The sequence below is a fragment of the Pan troglodytes genome, chromosome 2 (assembly GCF_028858775.2).
Source record: "Pan troglodytes isolate AG18354 chromosome 2, NHGRI_mPanTro3-v2.0_pri, whole genome shotgun sequence".
Lineage (NCBI taxonomy): Eukaryota > Metazoa > Chordata > Mammalia > Primates > Hominidae > Pan > Pan troglodytes.
The window spans coordinates 37,544,366-37,557,364 of NC_086015.1; the positions used below are offsets into that span (position 1 = coordinate 37,544,366).

A 12,999-nucleotide genomic window follows, 5' to 3' on the forward strand; every position below is an offset into this window, starting at 1 on the left:
CTGTTTTACAATTAACTTAAAAAAAAAAAATAAGTATGAGTACACTCTAAAATAGTGATGAAAAGTATAGTATAGTAAATACTAAAACCAGGCTGTGCATGGTGGTGCATGCCTTGTAATCCCAGCATTTTGCAAGGCTTAAAGCAGGCAGACTGCTTGAGCCCAGGAGTTTTAGACTAGCCTGGACAATATCACAAAACCCCAACTTTACAAAAAAAAATTAGCCAGGCATGGTGGCGTGTACCTGTTGTCCCAGCTATTCAGGAGGCTAAGGCAGGAGAACAGCTTCAGCCCAGGACGGTGAGGCTGCAATGAACCAAGATCATGCCACTGCACTCCAGCCTAGGTGACAGAGTAAGACCCTGTCTCAAAAATAAATAAATAAATAAATAAACAAACCAGTAACACAGTTGTTTATTAAGGATATTAAGTATTATGTATTTCACATAATTGTATGTGCTATATTTTTATACAGTTGGCAGTGCAGGTTTGTTTACACCAGCATTATCACAAACGTGTAATGCATTGCACTATGATGGTATGACAGCAATGATACCACTAGGTAATAGGAATTTTTTAGCTCCATTTTAATCTTATGGGACCACTGTCATAAATGGAGTCTGACACTGTATGAAATGTTATGTACTGCATGACTGTACATCGGAATTATCCAAGGTGAAAGACTTGTACAATGAAGACTAGAAAAGACTGCTGAAAGAAATAAAAGAAAATACACATAAATAGAAGCACATCCCATTTTCATGGATTGGAACACTTAATAATGTTAAGATACCAATATTATCCAAAGAGATCTACAGATTCAGTGCAATCACTACCAAAATCCCAATGACACTTTTTACAGAAATAGAAAAATTATCCTAAAATTCATAAGGAATCTTAAGTGACAGCAAATAGTCACAACAGTCTTGAAAAAGAACAAAGCTAGAGGACTCATACTTCTCCCTGATTTCAAAATTTACTACAGAGCTACAGTAATCAAAACAGCATTTTAATGGCATAAAGACAGACACATAGAACAAGAATAGAATATACAGCCCCCAAAGGCACAGGCAACAACAACAAAAATAGGCAAATTAAAGTTAATGAAAATTAAAAATTTCTGTGTCTCAAAAAATAATATCAACAGAGTAAAATGGCAACCCACAGAATGGAAGAAATATTTGCAAATCATATATCTGACAAGATATTAATATCCAGAATATACAGAGAACTCCTGCAACAACAACAAAAATAAACAACCTGATTCAAACATGGGCAAAGGAGTAGAAAAGACATTTTTCCAAAGATGGTAATCAAATGGCCAATAAGCACAGGAAAAGATGCTCAGCATTACTAATCATTAGGGAAATGCAAATCAAAACTACAATGACGGCCAGGTGCAACGGCTCATACCTGTAATCTCGGCACTTTGGGAGGCCAAGGAGGGTGGATCACCTGAGGTCAGGAGTTCGAGACCAGCCTGACCAACATGGACAAACCCCGTCTCTACTAAAATACAAAAATTAGCCAGGCATGGTGGTGCACACCTGTAATCCCAGCTACTCAGCAGGCTGAGGCAGGAGAATTGCTTGAACCTGGGAGGTGGAGGTTGCAGTGAGCCAAGATCGCGCCATTGCACTCCAGCCTAGACGACAAGAGCGAAACTCTGTCTCAAAACGAAAACAAAAACAAAAACAAAAACAAAACCTACAATGGGATATCGCCACACATCCATTCAGATGGTTACTATAAAACAACAACAGCAACAATGAAATAACTAGTATTGGTGAGGATATGGGAAACTGAAACCCTTCTGCACTGGTGGTGGGGAAGTAAAATGGTATACCTGCTATGGAAAACAGTACAGTGTCTTCAGAAAATTAAAAACAGAACTACCATATGATCCAGCAATTCTACTTCTGGGTATTTACCCATCAAAATTGAAAACAGGGTATTGAAGAGGTATGTGCACACCAATGTTCATAGCAACATTATTCATAACAGCCAAAACTTGGAAGCAACACAAGTGTCCATCAGTGGATGAATGGATAAGCAAAATGTGGCATATACACACAATGGAATATTATTCAGCCTTACAAAGGAAGAAAATTCTGACATATGCTACAACATGAATCAACCTTGAGGATACCATGCTAAATGAAATAAGCCAGTCACAAAATGACAAGTAATGTATGACTCCACTTATAGAGTACTTAAGAGTAGACAAAAATCAGAGAGACAAGAGAATGGTAGTTGCCAGGGGCTGGAGTGGGGGTGGAATTGGGGAGTTATTATTTAATTGGTATAGAGTTTCAGTTTTACAACATGAAAAGAGTTATGTGAGATGGATGGTCTTGATGGATGTGCAACAGTATGAATGTATTTAATATCACTAAACTGTATATATAAAATGCTTAAGATAATAAATGTTATGTGTATTTTAACACAGCAAAACAAATTGGAAAAAAGATATTACTGGGACAGCTGGCAAAATTCTAATGGGGTTTTAAGGATTAGGTGGTTATTAATGTACCAATGATAATTTCCTGATTTAAAAAATTCTGTGGTTTAGGGGGAAGAAAAGAAATTTTATTTTTTGTAATTATTAGTTTTTTAGAGACAGAATCTCATTTGTTGTCCAGTCTTTAGTACAGGACTCTTCACAGGCATCATCATAGTATACTGTAGCCTTGAACTCCAAGCCTCAAAGGATCCTCCTGGCTCAGCCTCCTGAGTAGCTGGGACTACTGGCACTGGCTAATTTCTTGATTTTGATAAGTATTTTGTTGTTATGCATGAGAATGTCTTTGTAGAAAATAAATCCTAAAGTGTTTAACGTGACAGAGCATCAGGTTGGTAATTTACTTTCAAATGTTTCATGAAGAAAAAGTTCTTTGTACTGTACTCCCAATTTTTAAGCTCTTGATCATTTTAAGATTAAAAAATACATATTTATAGTACAATCAAGGCAAGAAAAGTCAGTTGACATTTAGTCTGACAGTTTGTGACCCATGTGCATAAATGATTTTTAAATAATTAATGCTACTGAAGCTAAGTCTCAATTTACCAGGCTGTTGCTACTACATAGTATTCAATGGATACTTTCATGCTATGTCCAATTTATTCACCAATGTTACACCACTATAATGACTAAACCTCAGAAAGACAGTCAACTATTTGTGACAGATTAAAACACATCAAAGTCTATAATTGTGGCAATTTTCTACATCCTTATGCAATTTGGACTTAGTTTGGTAAACTGTCATAATTTTGGCTTTTTGATATTTGTGAATATATTAAAGAGAAGGTAACAAAAACACTCCTCAACTTTGCTAGTAATCAAAGAATTACAAGTGAAGCTATTTCTTGTTAATAAAAATTTTAAAAATTTAAAAATATTTCTAATATTTAATTCCTCAATATCTAATAATCAAGGAAATGTACATTCGTCACAATCAGAAAAAGTTTTAAACATTCTGTGTTGGTGAGAAAATCAGCATTACTTAAACTAGCCAACTATTCTGAGATGTAAATAGGTAGTAAGTTTAAAACTTTAAATTCACCTATCCTTTAAGTGAGCAATTCCATCTCTAGAAATCTCTTAAAAGTGAATTATCTTTATTGCTCTTTTTTTTTGAGACAGGGTCTCACTCTGTTGCCCAGGTTGGAGTGCAGTGGTGCAATCTCAGTTCACTGAAACCTCCACCTCCCAGGGAGTTCAAGTGATTCTCCTGCCTCAGCTCCCGAGTAGCTGGGATGACAGGCGCGTGCCACCACGCCCAGCTAATTTTCATATTTTTAGTAGAGAAGTTTTCACTATGTTGGTCAGGCTGGTCTCGAACTCCTGGCCTCAAGTGATCCACCCACCTCGGCCTCCCAAAGTGTTGGGATTACAGGAGTGAGCCACTGCGCCTGGCCACTGACTGTTCTTAAGATGCCTGACACACACAAAAAGAATTATTTACGGGCATAAAGGTTTATGCAGAAATATGTTCACTGACAGCAACATTATGGGAATAAAGAAAAACCTGAATATAGAATCATGGGATAGTGTTGAGAGAAAGACTTTCAAGTTTATCTGTGTATAGTTATATATTACTATATAGTACTAGAATCTTAAGAAAAGTATTAATGAATTAAGTAATTAAGAAAAAATATGTTTCCTTATTATAAAAAATAACTAGGACAGGCACAGTGGCTCACACCTACAATCCCAGCACTTTGAGAGGTTGAGGTGGGAGGATCACTTATGGCCAGGAGTTCAAGACCAGCCTAGGCAACATAGGGAGGCCCCATCTCTATAGAACATTTATTTAAAAAGGTAAAATTAGCTGAGTATGGTGGTCCGTAGTCCCAGCTACTCAGGAGGCTGAGGTGGGAGGATTGCTTGAGCCTACGAGGACAAGGCTGCAGTGAGCTATGTTTGAGCGACTACATTCCAGACTGGGCAACAGAGTGACACCCAGTCTCTTTAACAAAACACTAAAACATTTGTAGTGTTCTGTACTATATCATCAGTTTTTATACAACTTACCTGCATCTTACTGCACACTGGGATTAGGTAGTATAATCATCATCATCCTCTTTTGGAGGTGATAACTGAGACTCGGGAAAGTTAACCATCTTGCCAGGCTATGCAGCTTAGTAAGTGTTAGAGCTTAGAACTAAGCCCATTTCACCCAAATTCAAATCCTAATGGTAACTTTCCTTATATTTTGTCCTTGAAATGTATTTTATTAATAAAAAAGTTTATGACTTCATGCTTAAAGGGCTACTATAAAGAATGGGTATTTCTTCAAAGGTTTTGTCATCGTGGTATAAAAATTAATGACCAAATAAATTGTGTCTAGAGGTAAAGTAAATTTATAAGCTACAATTGGTTTTAGTTATTTCTGGGTGGTAACTAAGGTTTTCTTGATTTTGATCATGATCTCAAGATGACTACCCTGTTTCTCATTCAGGAGAAGAAAATGACCAAAGCACTAGAGATGAGTTCCTAGAAGATGGGAGAAAACATTCTTATTCTAAAAATTGTTACTTTTTGGGAGTTATAATAAAAGAGCATATGCATTTCTTTTACTTCATCGATTACCAAGTTCTCCAAAACAGACAGTAGCAGTGTGACCCAGAACATACCGTCAGGAAACTGGTCAGCATCATCATCAAACATGGCTTCCTTGAGGGCAGACTTGTTGAAGGGACTGATGCTATCTGAATAGTTATATGGATTATAGTCTCGAGAGCGTGGAGAGGAGTGAGTAGGCATTGAATGGAGCAATGAAGCTTTATTATCAAGAGCTGTTTGGCTTGAGTCAGTAGCATCACCTCCTGCTCTTGGGTCAGACATCCCAGGACCACCACACATCTATCAATGGGAAGTGAAAGGCACAGCAAATTAACTCATTTTTCAAGTATCTATTTAACATTCTAAAAAGATATTTCTCTACTGCTTAAAAGACAATTTTAAAAAGATAACAATAACCAGCTAAAAAATTTAAGTAATGGCAATCAACATTATGAGTTACAATTTATATTCCAGATGTCAAAGCTTAAAAATATAAACTACAGCTGTGAAGGCAAATGAGAACTGTAAAAGAATGCTGCCTCTAATGATTATTACAGTTCCCTTGCAAACAACTTGACCAGACAATATGTACAGTGTGATTACCAGCAACTTCTCCATGTCAGTTAAAGATACAAAAGAACTTTCATAAGCAATACAGTACTACAAGCTGCCAGATTCCATTATTAAGGTAATGGTATATCATACAACAGTATGTCAACAAAGCATAATAAAATCAAATTTAAAAAGGCTTGCTTTAAGGAGAAAAAAAAAAAAAAAGAAAGGCTTAAAAGGCCTGCATAACTTTTGGAAGGATGCCAAAAGAATTTGGGTATATACTTATCAAAATATGAATATGAATACTGATACAAATACTGGTATCAAAATAATTACTACCATGGGTATCAGCATCACCACCATCCACTGGGCAACTATGTGCCAAGCCATTTGCTAGGCACTTTACAAATATTCTTAAAATATTTACTATGCACATATTATATGCCTGGCATTGTTCACAGCATCGGGAATACATCAGTGAGCAAAAGAGAGAACGATGCCTACCCCAGTAGAGTTTATATTTTAGTGGAGGGACAGACCAAAAAAAAAAAAACAAAAAAAAAAACTTAATGAACGAATAAAGTATACGACATGTTAGAAGAAGGAATCATGAATGCTGAGGTGGGAGGATGGAGTTCACAGATTAAATAGGATGAGTAGGGTTCACTGAGAAGCCACTTGAATAAACACTTGAAGGAAGTAAGGGAATCAGCCAAGGGGCTATCCAGAGGTAGAGTGTTTCAGGTAGAGAAAACAGCCAATACACAGATCCTGAGGCAGGAACATGCATAGTAAGTTCAAGGAATAGCAAGGAGGCCAGTGTGGCAGGAGCAGAGTGAACAAGGAGGAAACTAGCAGGAGATGAGGCCAGAGAGGTAACAGAAAAAAAGCCTATTGTATAGACTTTGGTTTTTACTCTGAGACAGAGACCTCCTATAGAGTTGAGTGAGAGTGAGAGTGGACTATAGGAGGTCAAGGGCATAATCAAGGAGGCCAAATTTTAATAATCCAGGTGAGAGAAATGATGAAGATGATGGCTCAAACCAGAAAGGCAGTGGTGAGAATAGGCTGAATTCTGGATACATTCTGCAGTGGAGACAAAAGATTTCCTGACAGATTTGGTATGGAGGATGAGAAAAACAGAGGTCTCAACAACTCTTGTCCATGGATTTTGGCTAGGCAACTAGGGTTGCCATTAACTAAGATAGGAAAGAGCAGCTTTAGGGGAGAAGACCAGGAGTTCAAACAGGCAGCTGAATGTGAATGTGGAACTCAGGAAAGAGGTCTGAGCTGAATAGAGTCATAGGATTTATTACACTTACAACAACTTTTAAGGTAAGCAGTGATATCCCTATTTTCTTAATGAAGACACTGAAGCTTAGAGGTGATCACCTGATTAGCTAATAACTGCCAGGAACCGGGATTTGAACTCATTTCCCAAAATTCACAATTTGAGTTCCCTACCCTGTACCATGCTGTGTCTAAAAAACAAAAAAAAACCTGAGTCTCAATGAAGCAGTGATTCCTACTAATCTGTTGTTGCTACCACATGCAGCTTTGAAGGGTAGGGAACCTCAAATATCAGTGATAAGCTGGTTTTGGCAGCCAGTATACTAGGCTCACCACAATCTTGCTCTGCCAGATAGGCATCGTGAGAAAAACAGCAGCAGCAAAGATGGCAGGAAGTCAGAGGAAGGAGCCCTTTGGAGATGTGCTGAAGCACTACAATGTTCTGTAACTTTGCAAACACTGAGAAACAATGAATTCCACAGGAACTGGTGGGATGGCTCATTTTGTGAAAAGTCTAAGCTGTCAGAGAAAAGTCTAAGAAGCAGGAAAGTAAAAAACTATTCTGTGTATAATGGCAGAAGCAATAAACAATATTCAAATATGTCAATAATATTAAATATGTAAGAATGTTGTAGGTTATAACATTCTTACTTAAGTGTAATGATGTGTTTTTAAAAATACTTGAGAGTCAGTTACTTGCATACAAGAGAAATAAAACATTTGGCACATTATTAAAAAAACAAAACAAAACAAAACACATTCTTAACTGTAGCCCCATAAACTGACAATGCAAATTACTATCACTACACCTAACAGGCAAAAAAAATTCTAAACTTCTTATGTGTTCTTACAAGACTCAATGTGGGTCGGGCGCAGTGGCTCACACCTGTAATCCCAGCACTTTGGGAGGCCGAGGTGGGCAGATCACAAGGTCAGGAGATCGAGACCATCCTGGCTAACGCGGTGAAACCTCATCTCTGCTAAAAATACAACAAATTAGCCGGGCGTGGTGGCGGGCGCCTGTAGTCCCAGCTACTCAGGAGGCTGAGGCAGGAGAATGGCGTGAACCCGGAAGGCAGAGCTTGCAGTGAGCCGAGATTGCGCCACTGCACTCCCGCCTGGGCGACAGAGCGAGACTCCGTCTCAAAAAAAAAAAAAAGACTCAATGTGATCTGGCCCATGTTCCACTCCTTTTCTCTCACAATGGTCCAACTACACTGGTTTTCTTCCTAGTCCTCAACTATACAAAGCTTGTTCCCATCTAAATGTCTTTGGATTTGCTAATTATTTCAAGGAATTCTCCTCTAGATTTTATGTGGCTTTATTTAGGTTTCAATGCAAATGCTACCTTTGGAGTGAGGCCTTCTTGGACCACACAATCTAAAATAGACTCACTTTCCTCCAAAGCACATTCTATCCTAAAACTCTGTAGTACTCATCTCTATATGAAAAATCTAAAAGGAAATTTGAAGGCAGTGATTTTGTCGTATAAATCTAATGCATCTTAGACCACACAATCTAAGATTCACTTTCCTCTAAAGCACATTCTATCCTAAAACTCTATAATACTCATCTCTATATGAAAATCTAAAAGGAATTTGAAGGCAGTGATTTTGTTGTATAAATCTAATGCCTCAAACAGTGCCTGGTATGTGGTAGATACTCAGTAAATACTTGTAGAGTGACTGATCCCTAGAAAAGTATATTCGAAAATGACAGAAAGCAAAATGTAATTTAAAAAATTATTAATGAACAATAAAATAGTCTGGAAAGTAAGGATATTAAAATACTTACTGAATCGCCATCATCTTTTTTAGAATCCCTTTTCAATGGCTCATTCATATCTTCTTGGCTACGGAAGCTGAAATTCTGGATTGCTTCAGTGACACCTCTAAGAGAGCTATAAATATCTTCAGAGTTCATATTTTCTGTGTCATAATCAAATGCACTACGAAAAAGACGACACTAATTTTTACTTAGGTGTAGTTTTAAAATACAAACACATCTGAGGAGATTATATAAGGATATTTATAAAGACAGGATTAGAGAATGTATATTCTCAGAGCATAATTAGCAAAATAAAAAATAGCAGCTATATATAGTTAAAGTACATGTCTCTTTGTCCTTCCACCAAGGACACCTTACAGTTACTCTAGAATGCACAGACCTTAATAACTAGTTTGTCTTTCCACCTTGAAAAATGTTCTGATTAACCAGAGGTCAACAAACTATGGATGGCTTGTAAGCTAAGAACGTTTTTCACATTTTTAAAAGGTTGGAAAAAAACAAAAAAATTCATGAAAATTAGATAAAATTTAAATGTCAGTGTCCATAAATAAATTTTTTCTTTTTTTTTGGAGACGAAATCTCACTCTTCTCCCCCAGGCTGGAATGTGATGGCGTGATCTCGGCTCACGGCAACCTCTGCCTCCCGAGTTCAACTGATTCTCCTGCCTCAGCCTCCTGAGTAGCTGGGATTACAGGCGCCGGCCACCACACCCGGCTAATTTTTGTATTTTTAGTAAAGATGGGGTTTCCCCATGTTGCGCAGGCTGGTCTCGAACTCCTGACCTCAGGTGATCCGCCCACCTCGGCCTCCCAAAGTGCTGGGATTACAGGCGTGAGCCACTGCACCCAGCCCATAAATAAAATTTTATTAAACATAGTCGTGCCTATTTATTTAGGTATTGTCTATGGCTGTTTCCTACTTCTATTGTTGATGGCTGTTTTCATACAATAGCAGAGTTGAGAAGAGACTCTAAGACCATGACTCAAACAGCCTAAAATATTTACTACCTGACCCTTTACAGAAAGTTTATCAATCTCTGTGATCAACTCCCAGTAATGGTACTGCTTGACAAAGAGATAAATGTATTTTAACACAAATTTGTAAGAAGATAGAGGATTTTTAATACTGAATATAATTTTTTTTTTTTTTTGAGATGGAGTTTCACTCTTGTTGCCCAGGCTGGAGTGCAATGGCGCAACCTTGGCTCACTGCAACCTCTACCTCTCAGGCTCAAGCGATTCTCCAGCCTCAGCCTCACCTCAGCCTCCCGAGTAGCTGGGATTACAGGCTCCTGCCACCACATCAGGCTAATTTTTTGTATTTTTAGTAGAGATGGGGTTTCACCATGTTGACTAGGCTGGTCTCCTGACCTCAGGTGATTTGCCCACCTTGGCCTCTCAAAGTGTTGCGATTACACGCATGAGCCACCGTGACTGGCCAAATTTTTTTTTTTTTTTTTTTTTTTTAAGGAACAGGGTCTTGCTGCTGCCCAGACTGGAGTGCAGTGGTGCAAACATAGCTTACTGCAGCCTTGAACTCCTAGGCTTAAATAATCATCCTGCCTCAGCCTATCAAGTTGCTAGGACTACAAACACACACCACCATGCTAGGCTGATTTAAAAAATTTTTTTTTTGTAGAGATGGGGTCTCAATATGTTGCCCAGGTTTGTCCCAAACTCCTGGCCTCAAGTGAACCTCCTGCCTTGGCCTCCCAAAGCGCTAGGATTGCAAGTGTGAGCCATTCTGCTCTATATGTTACAGACATGAACTTTATAATCAAATGCTGAAATTCAACTGAAGATGGAATTTAGCTACCAAATTTATCATATATGTAGAACATGGAAAAAATAGGCTAGGAAATGTTTGCAATATATTTTTCTTAGATGTTGATGTATTATCCAATAATTTTAATGAATAACTTGATGAAGCACACTATAATATATGGCTAATGACAAAAATCAAGCTATTAACTATAAATACCAACTCTTTTTTTTTTTTTGAGACGGAGCCTTGCTCTGTGACTTAGGCTGGAGTGCGGTAGCACAACATCAGCTCACTGCAACCTCTGCCTCCTGGGTTCAAGTGATTTTCCTGCCTCATCCTCCTGAGTAGCTGGAACTACCGGCATGCACCACCACACTCGGCTAATTTTTGTACTGTTAGTAGAGATGGGGTTTTGCCATGTTGGTCAGGCTGGTCTCGAACTCCTGACCTCAAGTGATCTGCCCACCTCTGCCTCCCAAAGTGCTGGGATTACAGGTGTGAATGAATTATTGTGGAAGATAGTGTGGCAATTCCTCAAAGACCTAGAGACAGAAATATCATTTGAGCCAGCAATCCCACTACTGGGTATATACCCAAAGGAATACAAATCTTTCTGTTATAAAGACACATGCACATGTATGTGCACTGTAGCACTATTCACAATAGCAAAGACATGGAATCAACCTAAATGCCTATCAGTGATAGACTGGATAAAGAAAATGTGGTATCTATACACCACGGAATACACCACAGCCAGCCCCAACTCCTTAAAAAAACTTTTAAGTTCAGGGGTATGTGTTCAGGATGCGCAGACTTGTTACATAGGCAAACGTGTGTCATGGGGGTTTGTTGTATAGATTATTTTATCACCCAGGTATTAAGCCTAGTGTCCATTAATTATTTTTCCTGATCCTCTCCCTCCTCCTACCCTCTGCCCTCTGGTAGGCCCCAGTGTGTGTTGTTCCCCTCTATGTGTTCATGTGTTTTCATCATTTAGCTCCTACTTGTAAGTGAGAACATGCAGTATTTTTTTGTTGTTGTTCTTGTGTTAGTCTGCTAAGGATAACAGTCTCCAGCTCCATCTATGCCTCTGCAAAGGACATGATCTTATTCTGTTTTTATGGCCACATAGTATTCCATGGTGTATAGATACCACATTTTCTTTATCCAGTCTATCACTGATAGGCATTTAGGTTGATTCCATGTCTTTGCTATTGTGAACAGTGCTGCAGTGCACATACATGTGCATGTATCTTTATAACAGAATGATTTGTATTCCTTTGGGTATATACCCAGTAGTGGGATTGCTGGCTCAAATGATATTTCTGTCTCTAGGTCTTTGAGGAATTGCCACACTATCTTCCACAATAGTTCAACTAATTTACACTCCCACCAATAGTGTAAAAGTGTTCCTTTTTCTCCACAACCTTGCCAGCATCTGTTATTTTTTGACATTTTAATAATAACCATTCTGACTGGTGTGAGATGGTATCTCATTGTGGGCTTGATTTGCATTTCTCTAATGATCAGTGATGCTGAACTTCTACGCAAATAATTTTCCAAAAGGCTAAGAAAAGGAAATAAAATTTTAGTCTACTAAGCAGTCAAGAATGTCATTTGAAATCTAGCTCATGCTTGAATCATACAAGTGTGTGAAAATTGTACACATCTTTTATTTTGCATTAAGGACCAATCTCTCAGTCAGTCATATTTTTTCCTCAGAGGTATATATTCACTATTTACTTATTATATATGTTTATATATATAATTCATATATCATTATATATAATGAATTACATATATATGTAATGAATTATAATAACTATGATTCATTACATATATAATGAAAAAAATTAAGCTTACAGACAAAACATAAAAATAACAAATAGGGAAGGGTTAAATATATAATAAATATAAAAACAGGGTTAATTATATAAAAATGTAATAAATATATATGAATATAAATCATTCTGTTATAATCATTCTGAATATGAAATAAATCATTCTGAATATGAAAACCATAGTATGACCTAATGTCATATATTTATGATATATGACATGTTATATATGTAATTCATTATATATGACATATATGTAATTCATTATATATGATACATATATAATGTCATATATTCATTATATATTTAACACTCCCCTATTTGTTATTTATATGTTTTGTTTGCAAGCTTAATTTTTTAAACTCATCATTATAACTGACCTCATCACCACTTATACTGACTAGTATAATGTAATCGAAAGACATAGTTTGCAATTTACTGGATTTATACAGCATCTCTGAGAAATATAACTATGCCATTTAATGTAATAAGCAGTAATTTATTTAAAAAGGCCGTCAGGTTTTCTTTCCACTTATTAAAAAATTCCATATCCTATATATTATCATTTAAGTAGTTGGCTTTCAAATAAAATTTTTTTCATTTGCTAAGTTTCTACTTTTCTAAGACCTTTCAAGTCAAGTGGGAACTGACTTGAATTATATTAGTGCTTGCTTTTTTAAGAATGGAATTTACAGCCA

The 12,999-nt window shown here is 37.1% G+C and overlaps 1 protein-coding gene across 50 annotated transcripts in view; it reads right to left on the reverse strand.

Annotated features, from left to right (window-relative positions):
* Nucleotides 1-12,999, reverse strand: part of CLASP2 (cytoplasmic linker associated protein 2) — a 221,376-nt gene that overhangs the window by 33,689 nt on the left and 174,688 nt on the right. For all 50 annotated transcript variants that reach the window (XM_024355363.3, XM_054681601.2, XM_054681602.2 and 47 more), the window contains 2 exons: nucleotides 8,705-8,858; nucleotides 5,137-5,365 (listed from right to left, as the gene is read on the reverse strand). In XM_024355363.3, the coding sequence (XP_024211131.1) occupies nucleotides 5,137-5,365; nucleotides 8,705-8,858 (383 nt within the window). The remainder of the gene's footprint in view (nucleotides 1-5,136; nucleotides 5,366-8,704; nucleotides 8,859-12,999) is intronic.